This window comes from Phodopus roborovskii, unplaced genomic scaffold, assembly GCF_943737965.1.
Source record: "Phodopus roborovskii unplaced genomic scaffold, PHOROB, whole genome shotgun sequence".
NCBI classification, from domain to species: Eukaryota; Metazoa; Chordata; class Mammalia; order Rodentia; family Cricetidae; genus Phodopus; species Phodopus roborovskii.
The window spans coordinates 4281907-4309054 of record NW_026126485.1 but is presented as its reverse complement, the minus strand read 5'-3'; the positions used below and the strand labels follow the sequence as shown (position 1 = coordinate 4309054).

The 27148-nt window shown below is 39.7% G+C and overlaps 1 protein-coding gene across 1 annotated transcript in view; it reads right to left on the bottom strand.

The window, feature by feature from the left end:
- Positions 1 to 27148, bottom strand: part of Ryr2 (ryanodine receptor 2) — a 548210-nt gene that overhangs the window by 184651 nt on the left and 336411 nt on the right. The window contains exons 25-30 of the mRNA XM_051194750.1: positions 26410 to 26493; positions 21603 to 21762; positions 19008 to 19155; positions 9924 to 10132; positions 8526 to 8700; positions 212 to 420 (exon numbers count right to left, since the gene is read on the bottom strand). Of these exons, the coding sequence (XP_051050707.1) occupies positions 212 to 420; positions 8526 to 8700; positions 9924 to 10132; positions 19008 to 19155; positions 21603 to 21762; positions 26410 to 26493 (985 nt within the window). The remainder of the gene's footprint in view (positions 1 to 211; positions 421 to 8525; positions 8701 to 9923; positions 10133 to 19007; positions 19156 to 21602; positions 21763 to 26409; positions 26494 to 27148) is intronic.

Here is a 27148-nt window from a genome sequence, read left to right as displayed (position 1 = left end):
CTATATGCATCCAGATCTATTCCAACACTGTCAGTGCATAAAACAACATTCTTCATCAGCTGATAAAACACTGGATAAAGCACTACTATGTAACACATATCAGTTAGCATTTTAATAACTCGACAATTCTGTTCACATAGAAGTTCCCATACATAAGGATAACCCACTTCTAGTTTTGAGAAAAGTCTTAATTATTAAAGGAAAGTCAAACCTCAATGTGTTCGTGGTTTGATGGAACCTGAAGGAACTGAGGAAGCCGCTTGCTCAGCCACATGGTGATGTCCCTATTTGTGTTAACAGCAAATGGCTCATAGCCTTCTTGTAAGCCACAGATGGTAAAATATTTCAAAGTGCTGACGTCCTTTCCAAAGTTCATCCTGCCTACTTGTGCCACCCCAAGGCTACACACAGGGATGAAGCCTAGAAGAAAACAGAAACCAAAACCTTCAGTATTTAATGTGAGATTCTCTTAGCAAGGCATAACAAGCACATTGCTTCCTGAGTCCTGGCTCTAAGAAAACCATCAACTTAGAGAGAACATGGTGCAGTGAAGAAACCACTGACATTAAGAGAGTAGAGATATATGATCCTGACATCGTGATTTACTAACTACAGACCCTGTAGAAGTACATTCATCCACCTGACCTCCAGGAATCTTGGAGTGTTCATTCTTACAAGGAGCCCTCCCCATTGCCTATACAGTCGTCAGGTGTACATCCTTCTTTCACAAATGGAAGTCAGCAAGGAGCAAGGGGAGTGTGGCTTCCTATGCCTTGTTCTTCAACTAGCCAAAGGGTTTGATATGTCCAAACAGCAGATATGGCCAGTGCCACTGGCTTCTTCATATGTATTCTCAAGGAGAAATTTGCTGGAGACAAACATTTGAAAGGTTTCTGGGACTAAAAGATGGCTCAGAGGTTAAGAACATGTATTTTTCCTACAGAGTCATGGGTACAGTTCGTAGCATCAATGTGCAGGCTCACAGTCATCTATAATTCCAGTTCCAGGGTATTCAACACTTGATTCTGTACTTCTCGAGGACCAGGTACACATGATACATACATATGCATGTATATAAAATGCCTATACATATAAAACAAAAATAATCAAACATCTTGAAATGTTCACAGCTACTGAGGAAAATGCTTATAAATGTGTGTGGGAGAGCATACCTGTATGCATATGTATAGATGCATATGTGTGTGTATATATGGATTATACATAGATTATATGTGCACATATACAGATATAATGTGCCCAAGTTAAATAAATACATATACACATCACACACATAAACATCCTTTCACACATATAGTAATGAACAATGGTACAAACCTAATGAAATACTTGATAAGCTAATCTAACAAAAGGCAGAATCAGCTAATTTTTCCATTTTTGGACAAGAACAAAATTGTCATAATACTGCTAATTGTTTATTTGAGATGTTCCGGGATCTACTGTAATGACGTAAGACATTATTTTTGCAACAGATGTGGGATGCCTCTTTCCAAGGTGAAAATATTCTTTATAATCTTCATTTCTCACCATAATGTTTCACATTGATGTTAGGTAGCCAACACACAGGCAAAGTCCATGGGTGCAGAATACAGCTTAGAGAGCCCAAGTAGGACCTACAGGAAACCAGTGTTCAGTAACTCTGCCACTGGAATTCACACCTCTTTACTTGTTGGAGGTACAGGCAGTGGAAGCATTAGACAGTATCTTCATTTCAGAAGACAATGAAAATTACAACAATGACTCCACATGTTAGATAGCCTATCTCCTGTGTCATAAGACAGTAACAGTTGTGTCAGTCATTCCTGGCACTGAAGATTGGGCTCAAAAGTTAAGAGCAGGTACTACTCTATCAGCAGTTACATGGACAGTTCAAATGCCCATGTGTCTTTAGCTCCAGGAGATCTGGCTCCAGGGGATCCAGCAGCCTCTGTCTCCAAGAGCACTGGCACACTCATGGCTCACACACACACATAGATATACATGCATAAAATAAAAATATAATAAATCGTAAAATAATAATGTTCAGTGTTTTCCCCCAGTCTGTTTCCTTTGGTATAAATTACCATTGGTATAAAGGGATGGCTGTGCAGCAGTGCTACCATGTAGGAAGTGGGAAGGAAGGACACATCCAGCTGAGTCCCATGAAGTGTAAATTATCAGTTTGTGGTTAAGTTTGCATCAGCTGCAGCTATTCCTGATGGCTCATGCTCCACTCCATCAGTCAGGAAATTTATTGCAAATAAGGGTCCCCATGGAATCAAAGGGACCGACCGGATAAATAGAACAGATGGGAGACACTTGAACTTCATTTGTGCCGATCAGGAAGTGTAACCCACCAACTGACACCACTGAAGAGACAATAAGACAGAATCAGCTCCTTGGTTGACGAGCATCTATTTCTGATCACTGTGTTTGTAGAAGAATTATCAGCTGATAAAAAACTGGAGACTTGCAAATATCTTCATGGTTGACCTTTGAGTGTTAATTGTACTTCTTTGACTTTTTGTTGTGTATTTGAAGTAGTTTAATTTTGTAAATTAAATTAACTAGTGATATATACAGTTACAAATGAAAAAAGCACTAAATCTCTATTTGCAAGTCTATATTGCTTGCAATATATATATTACACACACACACACACATAATATATATATATATATATATATTATGTGTGTGTGTGTGTGTGATGGAAGAATATCTAGATTTTGAAAGTTTATTCTTCAAAGTTCATTCATATATAAGAAAATATTCATGGACATGCATTTCATAAAACAAGCATTCTGTTTCCAAGCAGGAAAACACCAGAATGTTTATCCAGAAGCTTCTTTTAGAAAGACTTTTAACACTTCTTGGTCTCTCTTTTTCTATGCCCTTTGACAGATTACTTCCAGTGAATGTGTATTTGCTTACAGAAAGAAGAGACAGTTCCCTTCACAAGTACTTTGCTTACTAAAACAGTACATGCCAGTGTCCTTTCCAGGAAGAAATGTGTTGGAATGATATGAATACAATGACATGGCATGTTCCTCAAGTCTAACACTCAGTGCTGTGTGTTGATTCCAGTAACAGAACTCTGCACAAGAAACCCTGCTTATTCCTCTAAACAAGTGTGGCATGTTGCTCATATTCATTGAGAAATCACATTTCTTTATTTGACAAATGTCAGCTGCCATGTACCAGAAATTAGAAATAAAGTCGAGTAACACAGAGATAACAGCCCCAAACTGTTCACCATCTATTGGGGGACAAAAACTATAAAGTTTAACCACACTATCCTTCAGAGAAGATGAGGTATTTAGAGCAGAGAAAGGATGTAGAAAGGGGATTCAGTAACATCTCCAGAACAGTTAGTATCTAAGAGAAAGACATTCAGACACATAGTCCTGTGGAGGGGTTGACAAGATTCTGACACTCAGCTGACCTGGGTCTATGTCTTACCTCCACTCAAAATAGCTACTGGACTCTTTGCATGTTGCATAAATTTTCTGAGATTTGATTCCATTTCCTTTAACACTTACATGATAGGGATATGTTGTTTTTAATAATTAAAGATTTATTATAAAGAACAAATCTTACAAATTAAAAACATTACAGAGTCAGATTAACCAGATCCAACATCTATCCATCTCAATGAACTTCTATACATTTAGAATAGCCATGCTGAAGCTGTGGAGATTAACGCTGAATTTCACACTTCCACTACCAAATATGTTTTATGTTTTTATCTATCACATAAGGATGAAAAATGCATGACAAGGTTAAACTGAGAGAAACAATTAACTTTATATCCTCTTTACTGACTCAAGTGCCTATTGCCTGCAACCTGTCCTTCCTCATTACCAAATAGTTTCACTTTCTTGCTGTTCTCCTTTCAATATGCTATATTATACCCACACATATATTATAGGCCAGTAACTGCCAAGAGGGAGATTATGCAGTTGTTTGCTTTCTGGAAAAAGAGGAGTTTCATTTTTTTTGGCACTGAGTAGCATTCCAGTTTAATCATGTACTGGGTTTTCATAATCCATCTCTCTGTTGATGGACCAGCTAGGCTGGGTTCCATATCTTTGCTATAATGAACAGAGCAGCAATAAACATGGGTTATAGTTTTAAAGTAAAAAAATATGTCTACAATGTATCCTGGAAATTCACTGAATTTAACATAAAAAGAAGTAAAAATCAAGCTGTGTACTATAAAGGAATAGTTGTCTGTGATACTGTGAGATATGTGTGTGTGTGTTAAATACAAGCAACCATTAAAATTCATCTTAAGAATCAAAAAAGAGTAAAAGTCGTGGGTTGGGAGATGGCTCAGTCACTAAAGCAACTGCTACCCAAACGTAAGAATTTAGATTTAGATAATATCCATCCATAAAAGAAAATCCGATGTGGTTTAACATTGCCCCTAGCACTGCAGGAACGAAAAGGAAAGAAAAAGGAAGAGAAGAAAAAAGAACAGAAGAGAAGAGAAGGAAAAGAAGAAAAGAAAAAGAAAAGGAAAAGAAAGGAAAGGAAAAAAGAAAACAAAACAAAACAAAAGAAAGATCCTGGAGCCATCTGATCAGCTAATCAGAGAAGTCAATGAGCTCTGGGTTCAGTGAGAGACACTGCCTCAAATGATAAAGCAAAGAGCAATAATGAAAGATACCCAAAGTCAGTCAACCTTTGGCTTTCATGTACAACTGTAAACACACACACACACACACACACACACACACACACACACATACACACACACATGACACAAAACAGGGAAGAACAATAAAAATAAATAACAATGATAAAAATGCAATCATTTTAGGTGAAGAGTACACAAGAATGATTATACTATTTCTTATACTGTTTTAAAGTTAACACTTCTCAAAGAGTGGGTAAAAATAATTAAATTCCATTAAAAATATCTATGCTTTTAAACAGCATTTATAATGAGATTAAAAGAGATGTATTTTTATAACATCCTTTCAAATATTTATGAAGGAGATAAATGTACCAAACATCAAATTTCTCTTGACTTTTATATAATTTTGTAAAATGTTTATTTTCAATGCTATATGTATATGTGTATGCCTGTATAAATTTATTTGTACCAAATGTGTCCAGGTGTTCACTCTAACTAGAAGAGGATATCAGAAACCTTGGAACTAGAGATACAGGGTTATGAGTCACCAACAAATACAAGGTTATAGATTCTGGAAATTGAACTCAGGTCTTCTTCAAGAGAAGAAAGTACTCTTAACCAATGAGCCATCTCTCTAGCCCATTGTAATTATATAAATTATAGATATAACAAGTGCATATAGGTTCTTTTTTCATGTAATTATGTAATTCATACTAATAGAATATACATACACATATATGTATGTTATGACACATATACATATATATACATGCATATAAATAACATAGATGTTATACAATTATACTTTATTTACCAAACATATGGTAGACAGGGACTTGCCCCAAAGCCTTCAGTTTGCTAATCCCTGTTCCTGGTTAATTTCTTACTTCAAATACTATACTTGTGCTAGCAAATATTTAATAAACATCCAGGCCATGCTAGTGATCTATACACTGAAACTATAGCTGTGAACAAATTCAAAAGAGCCCATGGTGGAGAGCCTAGGCCCTGCTCCAATTGATACTATAGACTTTGAAGACTTCCCATGGAAGGCCTCACCCTCCCTGGGAAGCAGAAAGGGAATCGGATGGGGGTTTGGAGGAAGACAGGGGAGGGTGGGAGGGTGCAGGACCTGATACTGACATGCAGAACAAGCTTTTTTCAAATTTAAATTTTAAAAAATTATATTAAAAAAGAGCCCTTAACCGAGGGCCTTTATCAATGAAGACAAAATCTATAAAATACAAAGTAAGAAAACAAGAAAATAGTTGTGGGGGTGATGCTGGAAGATGTCTCAGTGTCTAAGGATGCCAGGTACACCAGCATGAGAAATGTAGTTTAAATTCCCAGTATTCACATGGGAAATAGGCATGACTACACAGATCAACTTGTAACTCCTGAATTGAGGGGACAAAGACAGGAGCATGATATGTGATATCCTTTAGTATTCTTCAAGTATGTGTGGCTTTTATTGCTTAATAAATAAAGCTGATTTGGTCAATAGCATGCAGAATAAAGCCAGGAGAGGAATCCAAACAATGATATAGAGAGAAAGAAGGCAGAGTCAGGGAGATGCTGTGTAGCCACCAGGGGAGCAATAGGTGAGGTAACAAGCCACAAGTTTCATGGTAAAATATAGAATAATAGAAATGAGTTAATTTTATTGTGAGAGCTAGTTAGTAATATGCCTGTGCCATTGGTCAGACAATTACAACTAATACTAAGCTTCTGAGTAATTATTTGGAACTGGAAGAGGGCAAGGAAAAAAAAAAAAAAAAACCAAAAAGCAAAAACATCCAAATACAGGAGGATCCCTGAGGCTTGCTGGCTGTCAGCTAGCTTCCAATTCAGTGAGAAATCCTGTCGCAAGGGATTAATATCCCAAATAATAAAACAGATTTCTATAAAGCTTGGTACACCCAACATTTGTAAAATGTTGGTCCCTCTTTCCTGACCTTTGCATTTGTGATCTTCTAATCAGTTACCTTAACTGACATTCTACCAGTAACAGCCTGGTAATGTACTTCTAAAGAAAGTCTTTCTGGAAATGGATCTTAGCATAATGCAAATGAGCTCAACTGATTATATCAGTCTAAGCCACACCCACCCTATTTGTAAATCTGTTCACATACAGTGTGTGTGTGTGTGTGTGTGTGTGTGTGTGTGTGTGTGTGTATTATGGTGAAGTTTCTTCTTGTAGTATCAGACAGATGGCTTGGATAAGTTTTTACTTTGTGGTGCTAGCCTCTGTCCCTACAGCAGAGCATGTGGTGTGATGAGCACACAGCACAGCCTAGAAGCTGGAAATCCCCAGGATGTGAGTCAAAACACAGCCATAAAAACCAATAGCTGGGTTTACAACCAAAGGAAGCTAAAACAGACCATAAATATGTCCTAAGGATTAGCAAATACCTTGCTCTTTAACATTCCTGAAAAAGACAGGAATTCAACTAGATGGGCAAATATTTTATTTCATATAAATATGAATTTGGAGGTTAGAAGAAAATACAAGCTAATGCTCCCTTGTGGTTGATGGTGTGCCAATAATTTGTGACCATCTTCCCAGACATTACTTAATTTTAACCACATTTTCCCAATAAGATAACAACCAAGGTATTAAATCATTTGTCCAGGGTCTAACAATTAAGAGGGTGTCATTATCTGCATGCTAATTAGTATTAATGCTACATTCAGTTTTATTTCAGAATTTGTTTTTTACTGAGTCTCTCCTCCGATTTTACACATCCTCCTACCACCCTATGTCCTTCCAGGACCAGGACCCTCCTTTGGGGTTTCACATCTCATGGTTTCTATAAGCCTCAAAATCTCCTTTTCCCCCTCTGATGGTTCTGTTTCTAGTTTCAAGACCTATATATAACCAGACCCACGTTCATACATATACACATATACAAACATTAAAATCTAGGACCCACATATGATAAAGAACATATGTTATTTTTCTTTCTGAGTCTAGTTGAATTTTCACTTCTATCCATTTTCTTGCAGAACTCATGTTTTTACATCTGAATGAAATCTCATTATACATATATGCCATATTTTCATGATCCATTCATCAGCTGGTGGACATCTAGGCTGATTCCATTTTGTGGCTATTGTGAATAAAAAAGCAATGAACATATACGAGCATGCATCTCTGGAGTTAGACACAGAATTCTCTGAGCATACCCCAGGGAGTGATATGGCTGGTTCACACGGTACTTCTCCATTTTATGGTTTGCAAAACTTACACACTTTTTTTTTTTAATTGGTAGAATCTACATACTGAATGGAACTTAAAAGTGTCAGCCTCCTTGACAAACTGCAATCTCCATGAAAATGAGACCTGGATTGAGTCATCTTTGTCATCCCAGACTCTGAGAGAAGGACTGGCTCATCTTGGATTCTCATTCCTTCTCTCTCCTCCCCCCCATCTCTCCCTCCCTCTTTCCCACCCGCCCTCCCTTCCTTCCTCTTTCTCTTTCTTCTCTCTCTCTCTCTCTCTCTCTTTTTTTTTTTTTTTTTTTTTGTGTGTGTGTGTGTGTGTTTGAAGTTAATGATCAAGCAATGTAAACCACTGAGGAAATAGGGATACCCTGAATGAACCATTAATGCTGGGGGACACCACCTTAGTGGCTACCATTTGTTTTGTTTTATAGACATCTCTACCTCATCAAAACCTTCTCTAAGTGGGATAGTTTTCACTTCTGCTGAGATAGAGATAATTTCAAGGATGTTTGATTACAGCAGCCACATGGCACCCAGCAATTAACAGCCGCAATTCATATGCCTACTCACCCTAAAACTACTACCAGGGCTAGTCATGAAGCAGAACAAGCAGATGCATTGTACTGCAAACACAAATGACAGAAGAATATATCATGGCTCTTACCATCACCAACATCAAAGTCCTTGAAAGCCAGTTCGGAGCCTGAGTCATCCAGCAGGATCTCGCCATTAAGAGTAAACATCATGGTATGTTCGTTCATATCAACCATACAGCCCACGACATCACCTGCTTGCCAAGAGCGCCCATAGTGTTCATTGCCCTGGTGCCACCGCTGGGCCTATGGAGGATGAGAGTTCCTTGTCACAGAGTCAGAGAGATGAACAGAAGTAGGGTGTTCTCAGTCAGAATTACTAGTCTAGGGTCAGTCTGGGGATAGAGGGATGTCTGGGGACTCTGAATCTCCATTGTGAACCCAGGGTGGGGGATTATGAACAAACCAGATACTACTCCAAGATTTTGAGAGCCTATCTAACCATATGTACTATGTACTTTTATAATTTACTTTTACAAACTATAATGAATGCTTCCCATGATATGGGTTGCTTTTCTTCACTCCCACTTATACGAAGAGCTGAGAATCAAGTTAGGTGCCAACCACCGGAGGGGTGGGGGCATTCTCATGTTCGCCACTCTTGGGACCATATCCGATGCTACTTAGACAAGAAAGGGATTCCAGAAACTTCTCCATTCCTTCCTAACATTAAGAAAAGATTCAAATCATACCTAAAAATGCCATGAAGATATCTGTGAAAATAACAAGCCCTAAACCATACATGGATACAGCCCATTTATATACAAAGCAAAATGTCCATTATAAACACACTTGGATGCAGAATTTCAACAAACCAAACGTGAGTTTGGGATACACTAATTTATAGGTTCAAAATTAGTCATATGAGTTTATTTTGTCACATAAATTCTTTAAATTTCTTTAAATTTATTTGGAAATATGATCTTTATTGTGATTTTTTATATAATATGTTACTGTTCTTGAATAAAATAATGAAGTTATTCTTAATGTAACATGTTGGTTTTAAATTTTTAACTAAATTATGCATCAAAAGGCATTATACTTCAGAATTCTCCTAACACTCTATTGTCTCCTTGTCCCACCTGCATCCTCCATCCCCCAAATTGAGTATCTTTCTTTGTGGGCTGCTGGGTGCAGAGGGGACTTCAATTTCTGAAGGTTATTTCTTGCTCTGATTCACTATGTCTGATCACCAGCAAGAATGAAACCTAAGCTGTCTTCTTTGTTTGTTTGTTTGTTTATTCAGGTCTCCCTATATGAACCCCAGGTTGGGCCTGAACTCCTCCTGCCTTAGCTTCCTGGTGCTGGGATTAAAGTATAAACCACCACATTGGCTTCTTGACCAAGGAAGACTTGTCTCTTTGATAGCCTCTTAGCAAATTTCTCTGGCTCTTTAGGGCAGGGTTAGAGTGCTTCTAGCATCCCCTCATGCAAGCAGGGATAGGCCAGGTCTCAGCAAAGATACTCACCTTAAAGCCATCAAAAGCAAAGGCACGTTCATCAGAACCCAATTCGAGATCCGGTTGGCATCCTGGCCTGCTCCAGCCCACCCGCATGTCTCCAGCAGTGACCGCCTCGAATTCAAAGTACCAGCGCCCGGACTTCACCGCATAGGTCTTCTCTGCCCTGAAGATACGGAACCTCTCCCCGGTGCCGCTGCACACCTCAGCTCTGGCAGCTGTGGGTTTGAGAGACTGGAGATCATTGGGTGGGAAATTAAGAGGAAAACAGGGCTAGATCTAAACTAAAACCTACAAGGGGGCCAATTACCCCACCCACCCCTATCCTGCTTCATCATCTACACTTAGGTCTGGTCAGGTAAAAGCATTCTGTAAAGCAGAAAGCCAGGCAGGGCTTCCTGGGAAAGCTGGCAGGGAACTTGGTGACTGACTACACAAGTGACCTTCCTCCTCCAGCCCCTTTCAGAATGCAACTACCTTGTAGAGAAAGAAAGCCAATAAGCCCTGGTTGCTTAAATTCATGTGGTTTAGAAATAAAAGACCACATGCACTTGAAGTCTTAGACGGGAAAAAATACTTTAAAAGACACAAACTATCCTATAAGTAAGTAAATAAATAAATAAATAAATAGTGTGTAACTGGCCTGTCATGTGCCCCTCCCTTTGGCTACCCACAAACAATGGACCATCAGAAATGAGGTTACCCCAATCTTCTGGGTAAAGCTAAAGTTCTGGGAGCAGCCAGAGGAAGAACTTCTGTCTGGGAGAAAGATACACAGTGTATCCTGGGGTCGGGAGAAATGTGGGGATGGGAGGCATTTACCTGCCAGGAACTGCGGAATTATGCATGTCATTTGCCTTCTATTGAAATTTGACCTTCAAGACAGGTGCTGAAGATGGACTGGACTGGGGGAGGAATTGTTAGTCCCTCCTCTCAGTGAGGCCACATTAAATCCATCTCTCTATTCTGCTTTTCACCATAAATTTGGTTTGTTTAATTGGTTTTTCAGGGACAGGTGGCTAAACTATCTTGTTGAGGCATAGTCTGTGACCCCGACTCTTCTAAAAGTAGACATTTGTGGGTAAGATATGGGCTGGATTAATGCACTACTCCATATCTGTTTCTCAAGGATGAGGAAGGTAGTAATTACAGACACAGTGCTGAAGCACCTTCTGGCTCAGTTTTCAATAGCTAACCCACAATTCTGAATACAACAGAGAAATGCCTTTAGTTGTGCACCCACTGGTGATCCTAATCGTCCCCAACCAAGAGCATCTAACCTGCAATTAACCTGGTTCACCTCAGTGGATCACAATACAAAATGAACAGACATGAATGAAGGCAAGCAGGGAGAGAAGGACAGAGGTGGGAGGGAGGAGGAAAAGGAGTAGAGGGTGGTCAATATGTATTATGTACATTCAGGAAGTTGTCTAAAGTTAAGTAAATTTCTGAGGAAAAACATCAGATTTTGATACTTAAAGCAGTTTCCACTGTGAACTCATCAGTCACCCTTGCTGCAAGAGTGAATACAAAACAGGAAAAGCCAATAAAATTAAGAATTCAATTTCTGAGCCCGCAGGATGCTGGAGGATTGCCACAAGTTCAAGCCCAGCTTGGACTACAATCAGTTCCAGGCCACCTTAAGCTATTATGAGACCCTGCCTCAAAATATACCCATGTATCCTGAGGAAACTGCTTACTAGCCCTTCCTACTCTAAGAGACCAACAATATGAACTGTGAAGTTCATACTTAGGGCTTGTTTCTAGAAGTTTCTTATATTTTAGTTAAATAAAAACCTTCGTGTCACTGATACATTCAATTCATGCTTTTCCAAAGTATGAAATATTTCATTCTCTAACTAACCTACTAAAGTGTCCTGGAGTCTAAACTACTAAACTCTTGTGTTCTTTTGCTGTGATTTCAGAGTTCATAACTATGAAGTTTAAGCTTGAGGGAGGCAAACAAAAACATGCTGTACAGTTCAACATCAGTCTTATCAAATATTAGAAGCCAAATTTGACGTAAAATTTATGGCAGGGGCTGGAGAGATGGCTCAGCAGTTCAGAGCATGTACTTCTCTTGCAGAGACCTGGGTTCAGTTCCCAGCACCCAAGCCAAGTGGCTCCTAGACAACTGTAACTGAAGCTCCCAAGGATCTTTCTCCCTCTTCCAGGCTCCTGAACACTGCACTCAGGTGCACATACCCACAAAGAGACATAACTAAAAATAAAGCTGGTGTTTTTTTTCAGTATGACAGATCATTTCTTACAAAAACCTATTCCAAATTTCTCCTCCTGGTTTTGAGAGATACCATGAATCTCCTCCACTAACACAAGGAAATGAAAATACCAGAATTCCAAGGCCCTGGGAAAGAGCACAACCTGACAAACATAGAGCCCTTGATTTGACACCCAACACCAAAACAAAACAGGAGCTAGGAAGTGGTGGTGCACAGCTTTAATCCCAGCAGTTGGGAGGCAGAGGCAGGTGGCTCTCAATGAGTTGGAGTCCAGCCTGGTTTACAAAGTGAGTTCCAGGATAGCAAGGACTGTTACACAGAGAAACCCTGTCTTTGAAAAAAAACACAAAGAACAAAACAAAACAAAATTTGAGACATAGCAGAGATCAATGGTAGCGGCTTCCCAATCCCTTGGCGCAGGCACACTCTTCCCGCCCTTAGGTGCTGCGCTAACTCTATTTCTCAGTGTAATGCACACTGAACTTGAAAGCAGTGCTGTGCACAGAAACCATCAAGCAGGTATTTGACAGAGGTGAACTTTTCTCCCTTGTTTAACCAGTCTGAAGATCTTTCTGCAAATATCTAAGCAGCTAACCATTCACTTTCTGTATTTCTCTAGTTTAAGGTAGACAGCTGTGGTCTAAAAGAACAACCATTTGGGATTCTGCTTCTTGATAAAAATACCTCTGATAAAACGAAAACCTGGACCTCCAGGGATTAAAGAAAGGAAACACTCAGGCAGTCTGAAACGTATTTGGTGTGTGGTGTAGCAACAAACACCTGCAAGAGCAGAGGAGTCCACCCCTATCAAAAGCGCAGGACTCCTTTCTGAGCAGAAAAGACAAGCAGAGTGCTTGATTCACAGACACTCGGGAGGTAGCTCTAACTTGGGCAAGTCTGGCAGATGATATTTATATTCAAATAATAATTAGAATACTTGACATTAAAAATGAACCCTGTAGCAGATACCTTTCTCCTGTATAAGATCAAGGCTATTGGGACTGGAATCAAGTAAGTTGGCAAATAGATCTGGCCAAATACTGTGTTCCTTGGACCCCCAGAGCTGGCACAGAACAGGTACATGGTGACTGATCAGACAGGATCCAGGGGAAAGTCTTGTGTTGTAATCCAATGTTCAATTTCTCACTAGCCCAGAGGTTTAGGGGCCACCAACCACTAGAGGGCAGTGAGAACCAAACTACGAATGAAAATGACAAATTCCACCCAGCAGCAAGGACTGCAGCTTTAGATTCTAAAGACATTACACATTATCTAGAATGTGCCAGGTGTATTTATATCATACTTTAAAAATAATTGGTACTGAACCAGCAGCCCTTTCAACTTCCTGCCATTTCGTTTAATAAAGTAATTCAAATCTCGATAAAAATCTTGTAATGAATAAGAACACATTCCACTTTCACATGTTATAATCCATCATCAAGAACACTCCAAATGTACCACAACTCAAATACTTTCATTCAGAATATGTGAACATCCCCCTGAAAAATGGGGAATAAATCACAGCTGTAACCAATTAGACAGAGTTAGACTCAATGTTAGCAACCTTGTCTGCTTTTAACTTGTTCAGATGTAAGCCACAGCAGAAGGGAAAGTTACAAACTAATGGGTCTTTAAAAAAAAAGTGGTGGCAGCTTTGTGAAGCCCGTTCTCTCCTGCCTTTACTTGTATCCCAGGGATTGAACTCTGGTCTCCAGGCTTGCACAGCAGACGTTTTTACCAGTGAGCTACCTCTCAGTTCACAAATGAATGCTTTAATCGTATCTAAGGAATCACCAGACTGATTTGGTCTTATACCTTAAAGACTTTCACACCTTTTAATCTCTACTTCAGAAAAATCAGTTTTTCCCAAAGGCTTCTCAACTTGTCTCTCCACCTCCCAGCATCCTCCCCCTTCAGTCTGTCCCCTCTCTGTTACCATAGTTATATTTCTATGGTAAATTGGGGTAGCATAGCAAGCTCCTGCTTAACGACTTCCTGGGGCTGGTACTCCTTGCTCAGATATTTCCATATTTTACCTTAATTATTCTCCCATCATCTATGGCTGTTCTCTCCTGACCTGTGCCCTGCATCTAGCACAAGGATAGAACCAGTCCACGGGTCTTTCCATATGTCACCAGTCCACATATACTCTGTTAGGAAATGTCTGGCTCTGATCTCCAATTACTGACATTTTTTATCCACTCAGTATCTAACTTAGAAAACAATGTCTCCTCTAAACGATACCTCATATGGGTGAATCAATCTTTTGTACCTACTTCCTGTAATGTGCAATTGAATCTCTGCTAGGAGGGAAGCATGTTATTAGGTTCAAGGGCATAACCATACATGGGAAACATGATCTCACCTCCTATTGCACCATAATGAGACAACCCTTGTCTCATTGCTTACTACTCATGTGACTTCAGTAAGACAGAAAGTTGTTGATCAGCTGTTTCTTTGTGTGTTTGTATGTATTCACATGCAAATGTGCACATATTGGAGGATTTGAGAATGCATACATGCATGAAGAGCCCTGATTTTCCTGTTAGGTGTCTCCCTTTATAACTCCCTACTTTATTTTTCAACACAGGATGTCACACAGAACCTGGAGCTCTCTGATTCAGTTAGACTAGCTGGCCCCAAGCTTCTGGGATCCATCCATCTCCATCTCTGGGCACTGTGGCTATAGCCCTGTGCTGCAGTTCCTGCCTGTTTCATCTGGGGACCACACTCAGTTTCTCATGCTTGTGTGGCAAGGACATCATTGACTTAGCAGTCTTCCTAGCTTTCAATCAACTGGCAATGCTTCAGTCTCTGAATTCTGAGATGAGACATTACCTGATCATTGTTTCTCCTCTCTCCTTTTTCAGTTCCTTGTATGAATATATCCATTTACAAATCCATTAAGTTCCTTCTAATCTTTGTCCCTTTTGTTTTATTTTGGCTTTTCATTTTTGGTGTATTGGTTTTTTCCAGGCAAAGTGTGTCTCTGTGTAGCCTTAGCTGTTCTAGAACTCACCCTGTAGGTCAGGCTGGCCCCAAAATCACTGAGATCCTCCTGCCTGTACCTCCCAAGTGCTGGGATTAAACACACATGCCACCATTGCCCAGCTCCCTTTTTTCTATATTTGTGTATATTGTGTACATATGTATGTATGTGTGTGCCACAGTGCACATGTACAGGTCATAGAACAGTCTGTTCTCTTCTTCCATCATGTGGGTCTCAGGTATTGGACTCAAGTCATGAGTGTTGGAATCGAGAACAGAATCTTTTCCTACTGGACCATCTCACTGGTCCCAGTCCCTTCTTTTCTTCCTGACCTATAGAGTATTCTTCATTTTATTTCCTTATGATCTTCCTTCCTGCTCTGTTAACCAACTCCAAAGCAGTTCCCTGCTGAGCTTGCTAGAAACACACACACACACACACACACACACACACACACACACACACACACACACAATTCTTTCACCCTGCAGCTGCTCAAGGTAACAATAATGATGAGAAACAACAGCTGAACAAAAAATATGACAGAGACACCTAGGAAAGAGATGCCCACAGCAGGTTGTATGGGGGAAAGACCTCTCATTTTCCTAGAACTCTATAAAGTTATGCTTATGTTCATGGCTATGCACATAATTCAGGAAAAATCTGAGAACTTCCATCTGGCTTTATCTAGGAAAGACCTTGAGGCTTCACAAGCAGCAAACAACTGCTAAGGTGAAATTATGAACTCCTTGGTAGGATGCTAGAAGCATGTCCCAACAAACAGCTGCAGCCTCTCACCAGAGATATGTCAGGAAGTCTCAGTCATTATCTAGCTGACCACTAAGTAAATGAACAGCTCTTTTAGAGGCCACACATGACAAACACAAACTCACAAAATTAGCTCAGAGGAATCTTAATAAAATAGTAGCAACATACATAATAACTAAATCCAGAGTTGCCACAATATATTATTTAAAATGTCCAGTTTCTAACAAACGTTCTAAGGCATGCAGAGACCAAAAAGTTCTAAGGCATGCAGAGACTACAAAGTATAGTACTATATACAGGGATAAAGGAAACAGGCAACAGAAATTGACTCTAAGGAAGATTTGGGTCCTAAAGAAACACTAGCCAACCACTTCAAAAATGTTTAATAAAGTAAAGAAATTATGTGAAAGAACAAAATGAAAGTATGAGCTAGCAAGACAATCCAGCAGGCCAAGTGTGGGGATTGGAGCTCAGTGGCAGAGAACCTGACTGTTATGATTCAGACCCTAAGCTAAATCCCTAGTTCCAGCAAAAACAAGAACATGACAACCATTAAATTGAAGAGATAAGGTAGTGTTAGCAATAAATCTTACAGACATTAGAACAATGATAAGGAGACCTGTGAACAACTCTATGCCAGTAAATATGGCTAGTTCAATAGTACAGATAGATTTATCAGCAAACATAATAAAAATTCTTCTTTAAAAAAAAATCTTCAGGCTCAGAGGGTTTCAGTGGAAAAACTGGTAAAACCTATCACAAAGGATTACGCAGAAACAAAACTGGGTCTTTTAGCAGATAGGGGAACAAAGGAGGAACAATCCCTATTGTCCAAAACACAAGACATTACAAGAGACGTCTGTAACAATATTCCTTATGAAGGCAGATGCAAAAGTTCTAAACCAATTATTAGCAAGCAGTTTTAGCTGTGCATGGGAAAAGGATATAATATATCAGGACTAAATAGAGCTGTCCAAGAAATAAAAATTTGGTTTAATGTTCAAATATAAACACTTTACAGAATGTCAAAAGAATAAAAGAGAAAATAAATATTCCTCTTTGCAAGTAGCAAAAACATATATTTTAACATTTAACAGCTGGCAAATGCTCATAACAAACTAGATCTGTTCAGTATGATGAATGATATCTATTTTATTTTATTAATTTTTAAGATCTATTTTACATACCAACCACAATTTCCTCTCCTCCTATTTCTTCTCCTCACTGCCTTTCTATCCCCCTCCCATCCATTCCTCAGAAAGAGTAAGGCCTCCCATGGGAGCCAACAAAGCATGGCATATCAAATTGAGGCAGGACAAGCTCTTCCCCTACTGCATCAAGGCTGAGTGAGGCATCCCACCATAGGGATTAGGTTCCAAAAAGCCAGCTCATGTGCCAGGGACAGATCCTGTTCCCACTTCTAGGGGCCCAACAAACAGACCTACAATTGTCACCCACATGCACAAGGCCTAAGTTGGTCCCATGCAGGCTCACTAGCTGCCAGTCTAGAGTCTGTGAGCTCCCATGAACTTGGGTCAGCTGTCTCTGTGGGTTTTCCTGTCATGATCTTGACTGTCCCCCTTGCTAATATAATCCTTCTTCCCTGTCTTCAATTGGACTCCCAGAGCTCAGCCCAGTATTTAGCAGTGGATCTCTGCAAATGACATATATTTTTTTAAAAAAGAGATTATCCTTAGCTACTGTGAGTTCCTAACTATAATGACTGTTTCATGCTCATAAGAGTCATTCTACAGCCACCCCTATCTTCCATACTGCTCCCCAAGCCTTAGGGAGATCTCATTCAAAACTTCTTTTCAGCACTGGGTCTGCATAAGAATATGCCAGTCAACAGTCAGGTATGGATGGAAGAGGAGCCTAAGGGCCCTACCCCTCTCTTTTGAATGATTTACTATTGATAGAGAAGGGGGGCACTGTATGCAGTTGTGCATCTCCTTATGATCCCACTAGGTTTCAATGGAGAGTCCCAATCCAATCAACACAAAGATGGCCCTAGGTAAACTAAATGGGTCAGAATGCAATAGTCATAAGTCTAGAACAGAAATGAGAAATGAGAGTATTGGTAATGGTGTAGGGGAATAAGAGGGCAAGAGTAATCTGAAAACATCATATATATTTATGAAATTGTCAAGAAACAAAATCAATCAATTAAAAAGAGAGAAAGAAAAAAGAAAACCTATGAACCCAGGGGGTAGTTTAAGGGCAGAGAGCTTGTCTAGAGTGAACAAGGTCCTGAGTTTTGTTTCTAGCATGGGAGAAAAACATCCAAATAAAATCTTGCTTGTTGTTAATACCATGTCTAATACTGAAGAGTTAAAATGCTTCCCTGAAGATTGAGCCTAAGCAGGACAACTGATCTCTCCACTTCCATTTACATTATTCTGAATTCCTTGCATACTCAATCAAAAAGTAAAACACAGTTATTAGAAAAGGAAAAAGTGAGACTTTGTCTCATTTAGAGACAACTCTATGAAATTTATTAAAAAATAGAATTCACACACACACACACCTACCTCCAATCAGAGAATACAAAATCAACCAGCAAATACCAATCTGCATCTCATACTAAAAAAAAACCCTACTAAATAAAGTTAAATCAAAACTAATTTTACATATAGTAGTTTAAATAACTATAAGAAATAATGTATATAGCCTTATTCTAAAAACCACTGAGAGAAACTAATAAGAAAGGATGCATATACCATGTTCATAAATGGTGGAACAGTTAAGAGATCAATATCCCCAATTTGATCTTTAAATTTAATTGATATGTGATCAAAATTAAACAGACAGGTTGAGCATAAAATAAAGAAATGCCAAGGAGGAAGAGGATTAACATCTGATGTATAGGAAGGTAAACCCCACGGAGACACTGTTCAGCAGTGGGCCACCCACTAAGAGATGGGTCTATTCTTTCATGCAGAAAAAAACTAAAAAACAAAAAACACCCCAGGCCACCAGCCTCAAGTGGACACCTGGAGTAGAAGAGGCATTCTCGCGCTCCCTTTTGACATGTTCCTTGGCTATGAAACATACTATGTGATTTTGCAACCAAGGGGGACAAAACAAAACCAGTACCATGATCCTGATCGGGAGCTTCCAGGTGGTAGCCATAGCCCAGCAGCGTGCGAACTGCCTCACGGAGGCTGTCTTTGTTTGACTTCTTGGTTCTGTCATCCAGAAGCGTATAGGGAACAAGGCGAGGGTTTCTTCTGTTCTTCACGTCCTGTATCGGGTTGAAGATATGCAGTCATCTGAGTCATGCAGCAGTGCTGGGGGTGGAAGTCAAGGCTTGGTGCAAGCCAGGCAAGCACTGTGCTAGCTGAGCTACAACCCCACAGCTAAGGGATTCACATCTGAGGAAGCACCATCTGCAGTTCCTACTCTACCTTGGCTTAGGAGGAGCTGTGATGCTGGCTTTGTCTCTCTGTCTCTCTCTGTCTCTCTCTCTTACACACACACACACACACACACACACACACACACACACACACACTGAGCTAACATAAGCTTGGAGACAAGTCCTTTAATATAGGGAAATGGGAAGCTGAGGCATGAGGATTACAAGTTCAATGATAGCTTTGGCTACATGAGATCTTATCTCAAACACAAAGAAAAACAAAATAAGTTTAAGGGATGCATAGGTACAAGGAGCCCTGTTTTGTCTCTTCTTTCTTCTCTTCCTCCCACAAATTTAGAATGAACACCTGACCATACCTCACTCTCTGGAACCAAGTCATATGGGTTGTTTATGGGAACAGTGACATTCCAAAGTTACCCCCTCTCCAAACAAGCAGTGTCAGCAGAGGCCTTCCCACCAACACAGCTTCAAATCCTACTGACTGTTCTCCTTACATCTGACATGGTACTGAGTTTTGACATCTAAATTCCTGATCAGAACCCAGGGATCCTCATGGAACAGGGTCAATGGAGTGGCATCCTTGGAATCTGACTATAGATGGAGTTCTCCTGGTTTCTGTGCACACTTGTGTTTGAGTCTAACTATGAGAGAATAAAATAGAGGTAACTACCAGCCATATCTCCCCAAGAATTCACAGCTTATTTCAGAATCAAATAATGTGATCAAGAGAAAGGTGAAAATTAAAAGAGTTCATCATTCAGATACTAGGTAGCAAAGATATGGGGCCAAAAGGGAAAATTCAACACACATACACATGCACACACACATACACCACACACACACACACACACACACACACACACTTTATTTTATGAAAGTAAATCAAGGCTAGTTTTCATTATTCTTGTAAATGGTAAAGGCTTTCAAATTACATTTTCAAACCATCTTTCATACTTTATGTGGAAATATATTCTAAGTCTTTGAGCAATTGTCCATTCTCCCCTAAAAATATTCTAGTAAGGGCATTCCACCATGATCTACCAAGAAATACTGTAAGACAGAAGTGAAGAATTTTGGCTCTGGCATCAGAATACTTGACCTTGGTCCTGTCCTGAGACCTGAAGGTGGGCAGCATTGGGCAAAGTATTCTCCCTACAGTTCTGTGCCTACTGTTGTGAAGTGGGAATGAGACTCTTTCTTCTTTGGTAGAAATGAGTTCAACACAGTAACTATAACACTCTAAGTTTAGTGGTAGCAGCATCCAATATAATAAAAGTGACTGCAGAATCTGCCAGGTGGCAGGCATTGTTGCTGCCTTTTGCATTATACAACAATGTCAGATATTTTGTTAATGAGGAAAATAGGGGCATGCAGAATTTTGATAGCAAGATAAATTAAGATGTGGTTAAGGGGTGCAGCTGTATTTTGTTTTCACGCTCTACTGCGCTATCTCCATCTCTACTTAAAGCCTGCTAGCTACTCCAGTGAGAACCTCTATATCAGGAAATAATCCATGTGCACTACTAAAACTCAACTCTAAAACCTAGAAAACTCCAAAAATTTGGGGTTATTTTTCCCTAAACTGAACAAAAACTCAGTTGTTGACCTGAACAGATGCAAGGAGGTTCGCAGACTATTCTTCAGAGTGTCATCAAGCCTAAACTGCACTGAAGAAATAATTTACAGTCTACTGGCCCCTGGGAGTGTTCTATAATGTGTAATGTATCATCCTACCACTTGAAAAACAACACTGAACAAATATTAAATGGAATCCTGATCATCACAGTTGTGATTCAGGGACTGTGGATCTACTTTATTTTTACTGTAGTTCAGTCTGTTTCAAAAGTCCCTCCTAAACATCCTCAAGAAAGAGAACACCCAAAACCATACTACAATCCTTCCCCTTGTGGCAAGCTAGGGATTGCAGCTCAGCTAACATTTGTTGTCATATCACACAGAGCTATGTCTACCAAGTTTGTTTTTTAAATGTATTTATTATGGCTGTATATGTGGTTTGGAATGGAGCATTGCTTGCCACAGTACATGTATGGAAGCCAGAGGACAAGTTTGTGGAGTTGGTTTCCCCATTCCACCTTTATATGGGTTGTGAGGGTGCAACTCAGGTTGCTAAACTTGAAAGGCAAACACTTGGCCTACTGAACCTACTGAACCACCTGGGTAGTCTAACCATGAAGAGGTGCTTTGTCCACAAGGATAAGCACACAAAGTTGTCTAGGGGAACTGTGAAAAGCCATGACATCATCTCTTCAGTTGAAAATGGTAACTGCCTATATTCAGAGACTCCTGGGTACCTGCTGGATGCCATAAGTCCAGCCCTGCCGGATTCGGTCTCGGGCCCACACATTGTGAGCATTTTCAGCCAACTTGTCCACCATTGCTTCCTGAGAGGGGGTGAGTTTTATAAAGCTCAGATCCATTGGGGCAGGCTTGTATCCACTGGTGAGCTGGTAACTGCAAAGCAAACAGAGAAAATTTAAATTGTCCATTTTGTTGAAATCATGTGACAGTCTCATCCTTGTCCATCTAATCCTAATCATTCTGATGAAGACTGTTGTGACCGGGTGAAAAAAGCAGTCCCTGAGCTTGAGCCCCTTTTGTTTCAGCTCCTGCCTGGGTAGCTGGAAAGGCCATGGGGTCTTTGTGTTTCTGTGTGCATGTCAATAAAATGTAAAGAGCAAGAAGCATCTACAACTAATAGTTGAGGATTTGGGGGGCTCAAAACAAAAATACTGATTAGCTTAAAATGAGCAACACTCAAGGCCTTTCTCTCTTTATGTATGAGAGAGAGAGAGAGAGAGAGAGAGAGAGAGAGAGAGAGAGAGAGAGAGAGAGAGAATGAATGTACCCCTGTCTGTGGAGGACAAAGGTGATATCAAACATTTTCATCTGTCCATCATGTTTTTGAGACAGGGTGTTTCAGTGGCCTTGAGATCACTGATAGAGCTAGTCTGGCTATATCAGGGATGCAGTTATCTCTCCACCTTCCCTCTCTGGAATTACATGAATACACCATCATAGCTACTTTTAGGTGAGCACTGAGGGTCCTACTCTCAGGCATCTACCTAACTAGCTATCAGTAAGGGCACAAAGATAATAAAGACCAAAGATCAATCTATAAATCACTGACTAAAAGCCAACACTCATGCAAGCAATCCTCAAAGAGAAAAAGCTGCCTTCCAGCAATCAAAGTTAACGGAAGCTTCCCTGCCACATGTAATATCCCAAGGAAGTTCTTTTGATAGATGGAAGGAGGAAGGGATGCCTTCTTAATAAAAAGTTACAGAGGAGTTCTATTCATGTGAAACCAGATAGTCCTGACATTTAAAGTCTTCTTCCTAGATGGAATTTCTCCCCAAATTGCTTTGATATGTGAATGATCTCAGTGAGAGCCATGAAGCCCTGCTTATATTTGTTAATTTTAAGTTGTGTAATAATTAGTTGGCATTCATTTTCAAATGTAGACTGTGTGTGTAGGTACATCTGTGCAAATGTACACGTGTGAAGGCAGGAGGTCAGCCTTGGATGTCATTCCTCTGGTGCCATGCTCCTTTGTCTTTTGAGACAGAATCTCTCATTGGCCTGGAACTCACCAAGAAGACTAGGGTGGATGAAGAGAAAGCCCCAGGAATCCACCTGTCTCCGTTGCCCCAGGGCTATAAGAATGTGTCACCATGTCCAGTTTTTTAAGCATGGGTTCTAGGAAATCAACTTGGATACTCATGCTTGCAAGGCAAATAATTTACTAACTGAATCATCATCCCAGACTGCAGACTACATCTTAGTTCACCTGAGTTTCTATCATCCTGTGCAAGGAAAGAAGTGAAGCTTCAAAGGAGTTTGTTTAAATAACTAATAATCTCATTCAAACTGCAGTGCCTACCACTTCACCCAATCCACTTCACGTCCGCTCCTTTAACTTAAAATCATCTCACAAAGTAAAGATAAATACAGGTATCTTTGAAAGCCTCACATTCAACTGCCTAGATTTGAGATTGCTGATATGATGAGAGTTTCACAGGCAGATAGACATTACTAAAACCATTTTTCTGTCCATATATATAAACCATTTCTGTTATATATCCTAATAAAGAATCTAGTAATCAAATCAGAGACTAGAGAGATGGCCCCATAAGTTAAGTGTTTGCTGTGCAAGTGTGAAGATGTGAGTTTAGATTCCCTCAGACCTGTGATAAAGTGGATACAGTAGTACAGTAGTAATCATATCTGTAATCCTGTGTAATCCTGGACCCACACAGTAAAGTGAGAGCAGAGGCAAAAAAAAAAAAAAAAATCTCCAAACACTCACAGGCCAGCTAGCTTTGTGCACACAGTGGCAGATATTAAGATAAGCCTTGACTCAAACAAGGTAAGTGAGGATCTGAACTTGAGGCTGTACTTAGACCTCTACATGTATGCCACAGCATATGCGTGGCCACAGTCATATATATGAACATACACACACACACACACACACACACACACACACACACACACATACACACATACATGCAGAGTCAAATCATTAAATCAAATTGGATATTTTAAGGGATTGTATAAAACTATTCCATTTCATCACACTAATGGTATTTAATAAGCTACACAGCGATCAAACAATGGCTCCTATGAAGTACTATCTTCTTAGAAAAACCAAGAGCTCAAATTTTTCGACAAAAGGAAATTGATGTTAATCTTAGAAGCTTAATAGCTTGAAATAAAGCTTCAAAATGATTCCATAAAACTCATAGTAATGATTCCTGTAATGATTCTTAAAAAGCAAAACCCTGTAGCCTTTCAACAACATCCTACATTCTAGAACATCCTGGAAAAAAATCCTAATTTCATCCATCACCTAATTTCATCCATCTCTCCTTTATGTATTTATTGAATACTAGTTTTTACTACATCCACTTCAACATGCCAGCTCCTTGTGCAAAAACTACAAAATTAGTTCTTCATATATACATCATATACATAATATATAATTAAGCATATAAATAATTCTAATCCACTCACTTGACAAAGTACCAACATTCTTTTGCAATTATTACCTTCTAGCTTTATTTTTGACATGTACATATTCTAATAAAATAAAATAAGAAACTATAGTCTGGGCATCGGTTTTCTTTAAAGTCAAATTTCTTTTTTAAAAACTTGGTGAAAAAGAAAACAAAAAATAAGCTGGGTGCGTATTGACACACACCTTTAATCCCACTACTCAGGAGGCAGAGGCAGGAGGATCTCTGTGAGTTTGAGGTTAGCCTGGTCTACCAATCAAGGTCCAAAATAGCCACTACAATTATACAGGAAAGCTCCATCTCAAAAGGCCAGAGGGGGAGGAGGAGAGAACAAAAGTAAACTAAACAAATTCTGCTGAACTGCCCATTTTACCTGCATCAAATCCTTGAAGATGTACACAACAACAACAACAACAAAAATAATTGAAATCACTTGGATGAGCACATGGGAACCCTGGTAAGTGGCAGACCAATTTTATAGTCCATTCCCATAAATGGGTACTATAAATGAGCCTTAAGGAGACCAACCAGAGTATTGTAACCAAAGCATGGCAAAACACCAACACTTAGTGAATCCCTGTTTTTTCTTGGCTGCCCCTACCCTACTTAGTAAGAACCAAGTTGAATGAAGTGGGGAAGTCACTGTCATGAAAGATACATAGTAAACATAAGAAGATGAAGTCCAGGTTATGTGGGTGTTAGCTGTAAATTTCAATAGGAAATCAGCTCTTCCGGTGCCTTGGAACAAATGGGGACACTTCAGATGACTGCACAGTGGAGATATGAACAACATGTCTTCTTGGAAGAACAACTAGAAACCAGCACTTGGCTGACATTTTCATGGAAATGGTATAGAGAATACTCAAACAACACTTTCCAGAAAACAACTAGGGCAGCATTAATCTGAAACAGAAATTAGAATTGAGAATGTCAAGGCATATATTTCTTCTATTACTTCACTTATTTTTGTTTTAAAATAAATATTGAATGTAGTGAGGTGCCCCCACCTTGGTTTCCTTTATATGGGATTTTCCTATATTCTTTGGCTTTCTTGAGTCAAGACAAAGGGTCATTTCAAGAGAGAAGGACCAGTCACTATGTTCACTTAGTAGACACAATCCTTTCCAAGAGAGGGTAGGGAACCCAATGTAGTGTGTGGAGATGAAGATAAAACTTTAAGGGAAAGCAGAGAGACAAAAGTCCCCAGTAGATTGTGACATAGATGTCTAGCCACTGTGGATCTATTTTCATCAGATACACAGAACACAGGTGAAAGGTTTCACCTCAAAATATAAACAAACACAGGGAGCTAGGGAAATATTTCAGTGTGTTAAAGTACTTTCCACACAAGCCTGATGACCCAGATTCGGGCTACCCTAGAACCTAGTGAAAGCCAGTAGTATTAGTGCAAGCATCTGTAATTCCAGTGTTCCCTACTGGGAACTGAGATATAGAGGTAGGGAGACCCCAGGAGCTCATGGACCAGATGGCCTGGCTTATGCAGTGGCAGAGATATAAGATAGAAAGGTTGCCCTCTGACCATATATGAACCTTCATCACCCACACAAAAATTAAACACATACACACACAGAGTGTATGTGCTTATGTGGTGTACATGTTCATGCATATTTCTGCATGCCTACATGTGCCACATGTGTATGTACACATGAGCATTTGCTTGTAAGCATACGGATAGCCAAGACTGATGTCCAGAATCCTCCTCTACCCTTTTCCACATTATTTAATGAGTGAGGCAGGGTCTCTTAATAAGAACTCACCACCACCAATATGGCATATCACTAGCCAGCTTGTTCAAGGGATCCTGTTTCTACCTTCTGGGGCTGGACTTACAGTAAAGTCATCATGTCTATTTGGTATTTATGTGGATCCTGGCATGTTACATTCCTATCTCCATACTTGAAGGCAAGTACTTGACTATGGAGCCATCTCCCTGGCCTCAGCAAATTTTTGAAATCTGGATTGTGTAGCTAAGTACACGGGCCTGTCTGTCTCCCCTGAGGTTTATTCCAGGGTGGTGAAGATACACATCAGCTATGAGATAAAGGCAATTTACTCAACTTACTTCTTAGGCAGCTTCATTTTCTTCACCTTCTCTTCAGCATGTTCATCCGCTATACCCACGTGACATCCCAATGCCAGCAAAGTCCTGGAAAACAAGAGAGATGAGCCTGAAGAACCACTTCCCAACATTCAAAAGCATAAGAGGTAATGGGAATGAGACTTTATCTTCTACCCTAAAAAAAGAGCACAAGGATCTGCTGAAGGTAAAGGAAGCATATATCTATAGATTATTTACTTCCAAGTAAAAGGAAAGACAATGATAACTCTTAGCATTGAAAAGTTAGACATTCCCTCTTCCTTTTCCTTCATAGTTCTGTTTCCTTTTTCTAAACATCAGGTGTTCTTGGATCTTCTGTATTGTGCTGGAGTGGAGGTCTCTGCATGTGCCAAATCAGATAGCTGGGTTTGCATATGTGTGCTGGGATTACAGTGCTCTACTTTTTACCCTAATGAGAACATACAGGGGAAAGCTATTTCCCCTGTAACTTGCTATTATGATATTCTCCTACAACCTTCATGCCATTGGCCATTGCTCTCTCATATAAAGCTGATTACTTAAAAATTCTAAATGGATTCATTTATTGTACTTTTGGGGGGTTTGTTTGTTTTATGTGTATAAATGATCTGCCTAAATGTATATATGTCTAGTGTATGCATGCCTGGTAGCTATGGAGGTCAGATTCTCTGGAACCAGAGTTATAGATGATTATGAGCAATGGTGTGGGTTCTTAGAGCTGACC